General features: G+C 47.8%; 1 protein-coding gene across 2 annotated transcripts in view; it reads left to right on the top strand.

The window, feature by feature from the left end:
* PLD1 (phospholipase D1) overlaps positions 1-5,124 on the top strand; it is a 60,730-nt gene extending 55,606 nt beyond the window's left edge. For both annotated transcript variants that reach the window (XM_066325733.1, XM_066325732.1), the window contains one exon: positions 254-5,124. In XM_066325733.1, the coding sequence (XP_066181830.1) occupies positions 254-478 (225 nt within the window). In that variant the 3' untranslated portion in view covers positions 479-5,124. The remainder of the gene's footprint in view (positions 1-253) is intronic.
* Positions 5,125-13,644: the final 8,520 nt, after the last annotated feature.

The raw sequence follows: 13,644 nt of genomic DNA, 5'->3' as shown, positions 1-13,644 counted from the left end.
TAACTGAGTAGAAGCAAATTTTACTCCCGTCTTTTAATGAGCTTTTGCAGTGATCAGAAAAGGCCCTGGAGCTTCCCCTCTGCCTGCTCCAGCTTCATCGAGGACAGGCACATACCTCTTCCCTCCCTGTTCTCTGGGCTGTTAATTCAGTCACTCCCATCCTGGGGAGTTTGCACTGTATGCTTTGGTCTTTCTCAGGATCTCTGCATTTCCCCTACACCGACAGGTGACTTCTTCTTTCTGTTTTGATCAGGTGTTTCGATGCCTTCCCAGTGACCAGGTGAATAATTTAACCCAACTGCGTGATTTCATCAACAAGCCCAAATTAGCAAATGATGATCCTGCCAAAGCAGCAGAAGAACTAAAAAAGATTCGTGGGTTTTTAGTACAATTCCCCTTCCGTTTCCTGGAGGAAGAGTACTTGCTTCCCTCTGTCGGAACAAAGGAGTCCATGGTACCCATGGAGGTTTGGACTTAAGAAGATGCAGACTGCTTTACCTTTGAAAGTCTTGTTCTCAGGAGAGAAGTTAATGAAAAATACGGGATTTTGAAAAGTGAAAGGAGACAAAAAAGCTTCTCCACCGAGCTAATGAGCCCTTGTGAAGGATTTTGATGGAGGAACTTGAAGCAAATCGACACTAGTAGACAAGAGGAGCAGAAAAACTTGGAAATGATGGTAGATGAGGAGTTTAACCTCTGGAGGAGTTACTTCTTCAGGCTTGTTCTGAGCATCTAAAGGATGCAGGCTACTTCCTAGGACAGGAACTAACTCCCAGTAGATGTTGTCACCACTTCCAGCTGTATCCTGTGGTTGTGTTCATACTGTGATCGTGCTGTGGCTGCACAGGAGTCGTGGGCTGCGTGTGCTGCTTCTCAGGCTTTGGGTATCTGCACCTTGGCTCACTGGAGCTCCCCATCTCACCCCTTCCACACACCATCAGAGCACATTGTGCAGCCTTGTCACTGTAGGGAAGTGCCATTTGCTGCTGCCTTGGGCTGTCCTGCAGCTTTCCAAATGTAGGTGTTTAATTTCTTAAAGGGAAACAGACTAACAATCCTGTATCAGAATCAGCATTTTGGTCTTCTCATCCCTTTTTGGGGGAAAAAATCCTCTTCCTATTGCAGCTGGAGCAATCAGCAGCCCTCAGGCTTGGCAGAGGGCAGTCTCAATGGAGCTGGAGGTGCTGGAGATCACTGGAGTTTGCTGGCCTTTGCAGACATCAGCTTGGTCCCACTGAGTGTGACTGTTTTCTTCAGGAGAGGATCAAGGTTCCAGCTCAAGCCTGAGGTGTCCAGAGCTGGGGGAAACCAAGGCACTGCATGTAACAGGACTGAGACTCCAAAGCCAGCATGATCTGAACCAAGCTCTGCACTCTGCTTGTGCATTTATCCTGCAGCATATGAGTAGATTTTCATTTCAATCCCTTTCCCCCTGTTTAAAAGAAGGAAAGGCCATTAAGCTGACACCATGCTCAGACTGAGCTGTGTGGATTTGTGGGTGGGGTGAATGCAAGAGGGAAGGGGAGCAGGTGACAAAGTCTCCGCTCTGCTTCGTTACTGAACCAGCCACAACCTTGTCATGTAGGACATGTCTTCCCAAGCAGAGGTAAAACTCAGCATGCACATTCCTGTTTTCTATTGCTGTAAGGAGGCTCTTTTGTAAGAAAGCTCTTTTGCACCTCCCTGTACAGAGAAGCAGCAGTTCAATCCAGCATTCTGGGAAAAAACACTACAGTTCCTGGGTTAGGACCTCGTGTGGTGGGCACCAGCCTGGGTCATACCCCATGCTCCATCCTGCAGTGAGGCCATGTCTCCCAGTTTCATATCCAGCTCCATCCTGAGGTGTTCCTGGCAGTCTGCAGTGCTGTGTCAGCCACTGGGGAATGGAGCATTAGAAAACATTTAAGGAGAGCTGGATCTGGAGGAGTGGGAGGCTGAGCTCTTCTGCTGTCCCTGCATCCAGGCATCCCTTCCCAGGGTTATCCCTGTGCTCAACACTCCTTGGTCAAAAGGCCCAGTGAACTGGTATTTATTTTAATTCACAGAGGAGTTGATTTTTTTGTTTTCTGGCTCTTCCAACAGTTTTTTAACTGGGAAAAAAAATCCCACTGATCAGCTAGCTATCCCCAAAACGTAGCTGGCGTGGCATTTTAGCTGATTGCCTTCTGTGTTCAGACCTGTGAATAGGCACCAGCTTATTCTGTACCTGCTGCATCACCAACATAGGGAACAAACCCCAGATGTTCTTCCAAATCCAGCCCATTCCTACAGCTTCCACTGTTTGACCCTTGTGTTTTGTTGCAGTTGCCTTTTACACTCCTTTCTGGCATCTGTGGTCTGGTTCACCTTTGGGAAGTGCATGTGCAGCATTTTATGTGGTTGAGTCCAGGGGGTTGATGGTTTTACCTGACATGCTGTGAGACATAAACATGTTCCCTTGATTTTTTTTTTCCCTTAAAAAAACTGACCCAGGGTCACCCCCTGCAGAACCAAAGCAATGTGTGCCCTGACCATTTACAATCGAGAAAGATCAAAGGTGTCCTGTCATTTCACATCAGTGCAGGTTCAGAGCTTTTCTCTCCTATGTTTAGCTGTTTCAGTTTGACTGCTGACTTTAAACAATTACAGCCTGCCAGAGAATCCTTGTCAGTCACACAGGTCCATGTTCAGAGTCAGGAAGTGTTCAACCCCACCACCTATACACTGAACCTTGAAGTGCAACACTCCTGTCACCTTCTAAGTGCTCTTATTCTGCTCATCCTCATATTAGGGAAGGTTTTTATAATTGTTAAATTATCCTTGCATTGTCTTTAAAATGATAGGTAGCTAATTGTTGGGGTTTCCTAACTCCAGGGGTGTTAACTCCCCCTGTGCCAGGCTGCTTTGGGGAAAAACCACTCAGGTTCTGCAACCCTCAGCCCACTGTGTGATAGCTGCTGGTCCCCAGTGACACAGCAGAGCCATGGAGGGAGATGTAATTGACTGATTTGGTTTGAAAAGGTGCTAATTAAGAAGGTCTTTCATTACTGAGGTAGCACACAGGCCTGATGTTGGCTCTCTGTCTGGGAGAGGGTTCTCCTCTGTGGGATCACAGGCACTGCGCTGATCATCCCTTCCCTGTGTTGGTGCTAAATTCCTGATACCAGGAATTTAGTGACATTCAAAGGCAAGCAGGGTGTGCAGGGCAGCCTGGGCACAGGGAGGAGATTCCAGCATCCCCAGGGGCTTGTGGGGCCACCAAATTCCCTATGGGAGCAGCACTGCTCACCCTAACCAGACAGCAGGGCTGGAGCCATTCCCAGGGAAAGCCCTGCTCATTCTCACCCCGGGCTGTGCTGTTTGGAGTTGGCTCCTTGGGTCCTGTCAGCTACGGGTTTGTTTCTTATATTAAGAAGCCTGTGAAGTTGAACAGCTTGAGAGAGTTGATTTCTGCACCTGAACAATCACTACTTTTTAGTCTGTCATACCAGCGTGGGCTTCAGACTGGAGAGGGTCACCCACGATACCCAGAGCTGGAACAAGTGATGTGGATTCAAGCACTAGCAGCCCCAGAAACATCAACTGTTTCTTGTGGCATTTATTTGTCAGAACTATAGGAAATGAGAGCTTCTCCCAGGCTCAGACTTTTATTTTGCAATTCAAAAGAGAACACTGCTTTTCCCTTTAATTTATTCCTTAACATGTTCCACTTTGAGAACTCACACTCCTTTCCTTAAATTTTAATAGTCTGATATATTAAAGTATGTGTTTTATTGTATAGATATTGGACTGGATAAATGTTTCACTGTAAAGTTAATGCATGATTTTAAAAATGAGGGATGAAATGTCATTGTCTGCAAGAACTGTACTAAAAAAACAATTTATAGGAGAACCACTCCAGTGCTCCATGGACAGTTTCTGTTCTCTTGGTCTCAGTTGTCCTCTGACTTGGTGTGAACTTTGCTGCATTAAACCACAAATCTTCCATTTTCCTTCCTTTTGATCAAGTTTTGCAACATAATTTGCAATCCTGGTGCTGTCCCTGGGAGAACCTCAGTGCAGGTGTTGCCAAGCTGGGATTCTTCCATGAATAATTTACAATATCTTTATTCCTTCCATGGGAACATCCCTGTACAATCAAGTGCAGATGTGGTTTGCTGTTGTTATTTCAGTGTAATGAGCCTTGAGCACTTGTAGCGAGGAGAGTCAGGGGGTTGTATCTGGGCACAGAGCTGCATTTGTGGGGACATTCCCATAGGAGAGTACTGTAGGATAATCCCATTCCCCTCTCCTGCTGCATGTGGAGCCCCAAATCCATGCTGGGCTAAACTGACCTCTGTCACCATCAGCAGAGCCTTTCTTGGGGCAGTGCTGTGGTGGCCAAGGGGAAGGAAACCAGCGATCTCCAGCCCAGGATATGAGCAGAGGTTGGCACCCCTTGGGTTCCCCAGATGTGAGCACACTCCTGAGTGCTTATGGCACTCATTCTGCAAATGGTTTCAACCAAGCCATCGCTGCTGCACTGCTGAGATCCTGCTGAAACCAGAAGCTGTGCAGAATCCTGCTTTGAACCCAGAGTGTAACTTCATGGCAGTGAATCAAGGCCAGCATGTGAATCTCAGTGTATCAAAGTGGAGCCACCCCAGTAACCATGCATCGACCACTGAATGCAATGATCTTCTTGGGGTGTCACTTTTTTTCCCCCCCTATTTTCCTTTCCCTGCCTGCTTTCTTGTTGTATTTTCCAGTATCTGTGATTATCGTATTTTTAGCCTTCCAGTGTCTTTTCGTAAAATCTCTATGTAAATAATTCCAACTTTCCCTAGTCCTGACATAGGGAAATGAGAAAAAGTGTCAAAAAGTTACATTTTTGGGAATATTGGTTTTTTTTAAAAATTATGTCTCTAGCTAAACTAATCCACAAAAGGAGAGCTTCCACTTGGGGTGTGAGGGCAGGTGTCTGTGCATCCCTCCCTTCCGACAGTGCTGCTGTGACACTGAATATCCCTTCTGTGAAGGCTGCTGGAATTGAGTTTTGTATCCCTGTTCCTGCTAATGATTGCTTTCCTTCCCACTCTGTTTGTATCTGGTAAATGAATGTGTATTAATGGACTGAAAATACAACCGCTCATCATTATATCAGAATGTTCGGCTTCGGTGTCATTTCTCCTTGTTTTAGGGGCTTCATCCTGCCTTGGGATGAGTCCTGTCCTTGCCCTGTATCAGCAGCCAAGACGTGATGGGGAAAGGCCCAGAACAGCAATAAAAATGGCTAGACTTGAGTCATTTGGGTTTTCCTGGGAGAGAGAAATTGCTGGGGTGAAACAGCATAGGAAGAAAATTGGTCTTCTTAAATAGATTAAAAAGTCGCGTTTTAAAGGAGTTTTAATAATCCAAAAGCATTATGAAAGGCGTAGACAAAAACACTCTGTCTCCAAAATAGAATTAACTTGCCCCTGTCTCTTTTAACTTCCAGTAAAGGAAATTCAGCAGAGAGAGGAAGGAGCAGCTGCCTGTTGTCCTCCAGGGGCAGAAGAGATTAATAAAGCATCAGTGGCATTTCCAAGCTCTCTTGCAAACTGAAAACATATTAACTTCTCCATTTCTTAGGTTTCATCTCCTTCCTCAGATGCCAGAGGGCTCTCCACATCTTCAGAACTTCCAAAGCCAATCTGTGTCCTCGACAGACACAATAAACCAAGACGACAGAGCCGGAGGGTGAGGCAGGGGGTTGGTGAGAGACATCAGGCAGCTGCTGAGTGACACTGTCGGCTTCTGCTGCCACTCCAGCATCTCCCTGCTGTTTCTGTGCCTCCTGAACCCCATTTCTGGGCTCCAAGGAGCAATGTGGGCCCTGGCAGTCACTGCTGGGTGCATGATGCTGAGCCCAGGGGTGCTGGATGGCAGCGGGGTGGCTGTGGGGTCACACAGGGCGGCCCCAGCTGAGGCTGGCAGTGTCCTGGCAGTGCTTGGTTTCCCTGCAAGCAGCAGCAGAGCTGTGGGATCACAATTGAGACTATCTTGGTGTGAAATTAATGTGAAACTGGAAGTGGTCCTGAACTTAGGGAGTTCAGGTATGGATTTGTAGGAAGGATCCTTTCCCTTTTCTACATAGTTGTCCTGGTTTGGGGGGGGGATAGAGTTCCTTTTTCCTTAGCGGCTGGTGGGTTCTGTTTTGGATTCAAGTAGGGGCCCAACTCGAGGGCACTGTTGCTGCTTTTGCTGTTTTCCCTCTCCCACAGTGCTCCTAAAGGGCCTGACTTTGTTCCCCCCCATCCCTAAAAGCAGAAGTGAATGCCAGCTTATGGCTGTGGCTGCACTGACTGCGGGGAGGCAGGAACTCGATGGCAAAACTCCCCCTGACGTTCCCCCGACCAAAATGTTCCTGTTTGCTCCCGGGAGGACTTGCAAAGCCTCAATTTGATGGCTCCTGACTGAGCAGGAACGCAGCCCACGCCTACCCTGAACACAAAGTGCCCTTGCCAGAGTGTTTAACAACCTGTTCTTTCCAGGATGGATTTCTCCAGCCATTTTTTGTGCCGAGGCTGTTCCTGCCTCCTCCCACAGGTCAGCTTCTCCATTGTGGACGTGTCCACAGGAATCTTGTGCCAGGAGGAATCCTCTCATCCATCATCCTAGCACCCAGCACATCTGGCTCTCTGGCCCTTCATTGGCATTTATGCACCGAGCTCTCAATAACACATCAACTTTAATGAGTGCCAGCCCTTTGCATGCATGAAATCACCAATGTGCTGTAGTTATTTTTGTTCTGAGGAAGAAAGCAGGGAAGAAAGGCAAAAAGAAAAGGTTTTGTGAGCCAGGTCCAAGGGTACGTGAATAAACAGGCTTTTTCTCACTGCTAAAAATCAATTTATTTTCGTTTCTCTGCAACTGTGCTGGCTCTTCACGTTTTCAAGCACAGCTCTGAAGCGCTGATGCAGTGGAGCGAAGGTTTGAAGAGCTTGAATCACAACAGCACTGTGAGTGAAATGCTCGATTTTTTTCTTATTGGAAAAATTAAAAGTGACAGCTTCAAAATTGGTTCCACTGCTTTGATTGATTAGATAGAATATTTAGCTCAAAATGGTTATGGCAAGATTTTCTACAGAGGCTCATGGCTGGGATGGAAATTAATTTGGAGAAAAGGGGAGGGGGAGTTGTTACAAAAGAAATGATTCTGCAAAGGAAACTGTTTATCCCCAGAATCTGTGGTGAATAATCTCTCCATATTCAGCCTGATTTCAATAATTAAATCTTCTGTGAGTTCTCATTTGAGGACAAAGGCAAGGGGGACAGGGAGATAGTGTTTGACTTCACAGGTGTCTGTCCCCTGGAGATTTTGATGCCCAGTGGCAGCAGGATGCTGCAGTGTGCTGCTCAGTGCCCAGCAGGTGGCTGTCCATACAGAATATCCTGACTGGGAAAGCTGCCCTGGGCCAAGGGGTGGGTGTTCAACTGGAGTCCTGCAGGGCAGGGGAGCTGGAGGTCACCCACTGGGAAGCTGAAGGCCACTGAAGGTGGTGTGGGCACAAGGGAAGTTCAGGTAAGAGCTGGACTCACCTTTCCAGCTGGAGAATCCAGGGCCAAGCACAGCTTAAAGCAGACACATCACAAGGATGCTCCAGCATCTCCAGACAGACAGCTGCTCTTGCAGTAATTTCAATTTGAAAACAGGTTTGAGATTTTTAGGTTTGGGGGTTGTTTTTACAGTTTAGGTTTTCACATTTCAGACATGCTTCCTCTTGAAATTGGTACACAGTTTATGAAATAAAATATAAAGGCACTGTAACTGCAGAAATGTGAAGTAGATACTATATATGGAAGTAATTCAAAGTAGAGTTAATGTTTTTCTTTATTACAGAAAAGCTCCATTTTAACCAGTATCAGATACGGAACAGGGAAACTCCAGAAACAAAGACAGCTGTAGCCACAAGCCACAGTTGCAGCCACAGACTACAGACAGCACTTGCAGGATGTTTTTCCATGGGTGTCTCCTGTCTCGTGCACAGCGAATCCCGGATGATCCCCACATATCTTTCAGGACTCTGTGTTGGCCAGCACATCCTGCCTGGAAAGAGTAATGCAGATGTAATTGGGGCATTTAATCACAGGTAGGAATTTAGGTTGTGTTGGGGCCAAGTTACAGTCACCCCAAGGTCACTTTCAGGTAACAACCCACCTAATCCACAACTGTCATGGACAGGTCACTCTTAGGTGACAATCCACCCGCCTCTTGGCCTGGCACAGCTGTTCTGTCCAGGTGACTGTGAGGATACAGAGCTGAGGGTCTGTACTCAGGGTCTGTACTCAGGGTCTGTACTCAGGGTCTGTATTCAGGGTCCTGGGCTAAACTGAGCTGCCTCTTACAGGACCCTCGTGAGTGAGTGAGTGACATGTTCATCTCTGCCGCTGCACTTCAGTCTGGGTTAAACCTGCCACCAAAACAATGCCGACTGCAGCTGGGGACACACCTGGAACCCTGCAAGGCCGGACCTTGGAGGATTTCCCCATGGTGCTGTTCCCGGTTTGCTGGGGAGCCTCAGCTCCACGTCGCCGTGTCCTGCAGCTCCTCTCCATCCCCTCCATCCCCAGAGAGATGGAGCTCCTCTCCATCCCCTCCATCCCCAGAGAGACCCGCCCGCAGGGCTGGGGCTGCCCGGGCTCAGCACTGCTGGGCTCCATATTGCGCTGGTGCACAGCGATGGATTAACCCCACCTAAGAAAAATAAATAAAAAAAAAGCGTATTGCTGGAGAGGTCCCTTCCAGCGGCTCCCAACCCTCCGTGAAGCCGAGGGCTGGGTGGCCGCGCTCCTCTAGAGGGTGCTGCGGGCTCAGCCTGCGCTCCCCGGGCAGGGGATGCCCGCTCCGCTGCATCCCTGCGGGTCCCCATCCCACGGGGCCGGTCCCCTGGTCCCCGCTGGTCCCCACGGCCACAGCCGAGCTGCGGGAAGAGGCTCCAGCTAAAGCACATCATCCCGCCGGGCTCCCTCCTCCAGCCTGGTGCTGCCTCTCTCGGAGGGTGTCCCCCACATCTGGCCGCGCTGCCGGGGGCTCGCAGGTCAGCATCATCCCCTGCCTCTGAGCACGGTCACGCTGAGACGTTTTTGAATGAAGTACGACGTGTACCGTGACTGTTTGGGTGTCGATACATTCCCTGCCTGACATGTCCTTCCCAGAAGGCTGCCTCGGCTCTCTCCAGTGACTCGCTGCAATGTGTGTCTCCACTTTGTTTCCTTGCGGACCATATCTGTACGACATCGATTGTACTGGCTAAGAATGCTTACAAACCTATTTCCTGCTGCAGGATGATCACATTATACACAATTACACACTCTAGGAATTTCTCCTGAGATCCAGCTGGGTACAGGCTGGAGCGGCGGAGGAGCCGGAGCGTGTGCAGAATAATGAATCATTCATTCAAGCTGACTTCGAGCTCTTGGGTTGTGCGAGCATGTGGTGAGCTGCACTAGCTGCTTATTGCCCCCCCAAAAAGCCTGAATCACCTAAATCATTCCAAATTTGGTTTCCACTGGGTGTACACTTTCTGGCTCTTGCCACTTCATTATTATTTTTACCATGCCAGAAAGGTCTGTGCAGAATTTATTCTAAATGTCTCAGCAGGAGAAGTCTCCAGGAGCTGAGACATGCTGTTCCAAACAGAGACTTTCTCAGCAGGAGCAAAATCCATGTCCACAAGGTTCCTACCCTCAGAAGAGACACAGTATTGCTTGTCCTGTGTTACTGGTAGTGATGGCAGCAGCACTGTGATGCATTTGCATTCTGGCACCATGGGGCACTTTCCCAGGATCCTGGGATGTCAAGGGATCTAAAACCTTAACATTTTCCTGGCCTGGAAATCTCACAGCCTTAGATGGGACAGATGGAAACCACGGAGATGCTGTTTGCCCTCGAGAAGGGCAGGGCTGTCTCATGCAGTGTTTTTCTATAAACAAGGAAGCTGATGCTTTTCTCTGACGCACTCTTGGATCTGCCTAGCAAAGCCACGTGCTGGAGTGTCACGGGAGGGACATGGAGATGATACAGGCCACGATGAAGCCCCTGATGAGGAGCACAAAGCCCATCAAGCTGTGCTGGCTGCCCCTGACATCCAGTGCCAGGGCTGCAGTGGGGCACATTGCAACACCCAAAAACCTGACCCTCTACCTTCCTCTTCCTGGCCAAGCTGCTCCAGGAGCAGCTCTCCTGCCCCACACTGTTTCCTCTGGCCTGGTGAAACACCTCCCTACACGGCACCACTTCCCTGGTATCCAGCTATGTTTTATCCCCTGTTCCATCGTTATCTGCCAGCTCAAAAGGCTGGAGCATGTTTGTTAGCTAAAGATTTCCTTTTAGGGAGCTGGCAGCAGATTATCCTGGCTGTTTCTAACAATGTGTAATCTAAGCTGTCACCCACATTTCCAATATTTTACTTCTGGCAAGGCTGCAGCAAGGCTGGAGTGGAGCTGAGAGGTTGGAGAGCCCTCGGCACGCTGGATGGATGGTCTCTGACCTGGGACCTCACCAATCCCATCACCTCCACCCTCAGATCACATGAACTTAACTTTCTTTAACCCTCTCAGGGCATCATACTCTGTTGCTTTCCTAAGGGTACGACTTCCAGTTGTTTATTTTAAAAAAAGAGCTAAAAGTCATATATGGACAAGTGGTTCCAAGACCTGGAAAAGTGCTGAATGTTGTGAGAGCTGGGAGAAAAATCAAGCCAAATGTCTCCACAGAAACACTTCAGACATGCCATTTGGAAGACCCACCCTTGCCAAGCAGGCTTGTGTAGTCCCCTTTTGTTCATCATAACTTTTGTTTATATCAACCTCTGCAAAGAGAATTTAGCAGAGGATTTCCTGGCACTCAGATTTTTTTTTTATAGTTTTCCAGTGTGGCACATCCACTCACCTGGGTGTGTTTAGCAGGTGCCCAGCATCTTGTGATAATCTGAAGGGACATTTCCCTTCAGTGCCATGTGAGATAATGTCACTTTGACCCCTTATATTTCTTTCTTTCTGACTAGCTGTGCTGGTGGCTTTGCTGTGCTCAATCTGAACTCAGTCTAAAGCTCGATGTGCTTGTTATGTTCTCACATTCCTTTATCTACATAGCCAGGACCTGAAACAAAACACAGGCAATTCTGTAAGGGCAAACACAACTGTTTTGCATGCCTGGAAGAAATTGTTGTCTTACAGGTTTTTCATTATTTTAATGGGCAATCCCAGGCCAGCTGCATCTCAGCTCCAACACTAGATTAAGTTAGAGACTGAAAAGTAATGAAAAACCAGGCTGAAAGAGGGCCTGCGTGTTTCAGGAGCTCAAGTCCTATTTTTCACAAGCAACCTGGGCTTTTAGCTGCCTAATTGCCATTTACTAGCAGCTGGACTAGCTCTTAATGCCCAGTTTTGCAGAGGAAAAGGCTAATTCTCTTTCAGCGAACAGCGTGTGTCAGCTACAGCAAATGCAGAACGCAGACTTTGCTGTGCGTGTCATCTGGTGCTTCTGAGAGCTCACAAAGGGCTAAAGCCACCACCTGCCTGTGCAGAGGATGGTGGATTTTTCTGTCAGGATATGGCTAACTTGCTTTTTTTAAGATGTTGTGTAAAGCACTGAAACCTTCTGTAGCAACTAAATAATTCAGAGAAATTTTGCAGAGAGGTCCCTTGTGGGGCTGTCAGCACCTCCCCTTTGTGCATTTTGGCGAGATGAGGTGGTACAGAATGGCTTTATTCTCTCTGTCCAAGCATGTGGTGGAAGGGGACCAACAGGACACGACCCACCACAATCAGCTTTGGTCAAGGAGGACTTGAAAATAGGCTGAACCCCTGGCTCATTTTTACATTGCCCTTGGCAGGCACCAGGGAGGAAGATTGTTACTGTCAGGACAGGTTGGAGCTCTTCCAGTATCCAAGGGCACAAAAATACCTCCTGCCTTTGCCACTCCTTGAAGCTTTTCAGCTGACTCCTGGGCAAAGGCTGGGTTAGGAAAGCACCAGTAACAAAGCACCAGTAACAGAGCAGTGCTTGGTATTTGTAGATGTCTCAGCTTTCCAGAGCCCTGGCACGCTGGAGCACCCCTCTGACAGCCTAGAACAGCAGCAATGGACAAAGAAGTCAGTCTTCAATTGCTGTCTCTTCTCGGTGGTTTTGAGGGTCTTGGAACTCTTGGGGGTGGCAAAGGTCTTGGCGACCTCTGTGCAGGCTGCAGCACTGCATGTGCTAGGAGCCACAAACTGAGAAACACAAATTTCTGAGTTCATTAAATATGTAATGACACTTTTTAAAGTCTCTCTAATACTCTGGCTGCTTTGAGCCTGTAGGGGACAGAATTTCAAAGGAAATTTTCCAATTAATCCCTCCCACTCAGAACTGGTGCACAGTGGAACTGGGTCTCAGTCATGTCTTTGTCGTTTGGGGTTGATGTAATTTTCTTACCAAGGTTCTCCTGAGTGTCCTGTCTATTCCCAGCTGATGGTTCCCTTGTAGTAACCTACTCATGAGAGCCCAGACTGCAGGCTCAGATGTGGGCAGGGTTTCCCCCTGCTCTGAGGATCAGCCCACTCTTTTCTGCTTTCTTAACTGAAGATGGAGTCACTCCACTGAACATGCAGAACGCCTTCAACAGATATTTTCAAAACCACACAGTTTCCTGCCTGGTGTTTTGGTAGTTATTCAGAAATCACATGTTAACGCTAAAGTCATCAGCTTGTTTAAATGTACCCATTTTATTTTGATCTCTACATCCTTGTGCTGAACCAACTGTCACCGTGCTTTTCCCATCTTGGATGCTCCTTCATTCCCAGGTTCCTTCCGACCAGTGGGATGTTGCACAGCTAGGAGGACCCTTGTCCCTTCCTCCTGGGTTTGCCTCCCATGGGTAGAGATGTGTCAATCAGTGTATATAAACTCTACACGATTTCCTGGGCCCAAAGCCAGCCTCCATCCACATCCGTGCGGCAGAAGGCCTTCCATATATAAATCCAGACTCAAGTGCCTCCTCTCTGAGATGGTGAAGTGATATTTTTGGGTGTTCTAGTAATGATTTTCACTTTCAGCAAGTCAGAAAGTCCATGCCTTGATAGTGTTCATCCATTTCCTAAGCGTACAGCAGGTCTTACTTTGGTGAATATTTGGGTGAACTTTTTAAAGCTTTTCCTTGTTATGACAGGACTTACCTTACAACATCCCCCTCCTTCTTCTTCGTTTTAATACCATTTTCATCTAATTCCAGGAGGAGTGCTTTTATAGACTGCCACATCTCCATGAAGGCATGAGGAAGTAAACACCTCTGAGTGAAGCCTCCCCAGAAAGGCAACAGCAGTTGGCTCAAACCCCATCTTCCTACTCAAACCCTCACACTTTAAGCACTACTCAGATGATTACTTTGAGTTGCTTTAAGTACCTCCAGTTGTTTTCTGACTGGCTTCTGCTTTGGGCATTGATGATGAGTGGGAAGCCTGAAAACACTTGCAAAGTCTGTTCTGTTGTTTAACCTTTCTTTTATTCTATTTTTGGGGGGAGTGGAGGTAGGGTGTGTGTGTGAATAAAAGACTTATGCCTTTTGCAGGAGAAAATGGCAGATATACAACACGTTCCCAAGAAGGCAGAAGCACCATGTGTTTGTGGCCCTATCTTCTTTTCAGAACAACAAATATCACAAG

The sequence above is a fragment of the Sylvia atricapilla genome, chromosome 10 (assembly GCF_009819655.1).
Source record: "Sylvia atricapilla isolate bSylAtr1 chromosome 10, bSylAtr1.pri, whole genome shotgun sequence".
Lineage (NCBI taxonomy): Eukaryota > Metazoa > Chordata > Aves > Passeriformes > Sylviidae > Sylvia > Sylvia atricapilla.
The sequence above is the reverse complement of the archived record's forward strand: the minus strand, read 5'-3'. Positions and strand labels throughout refer to the sequence as shown.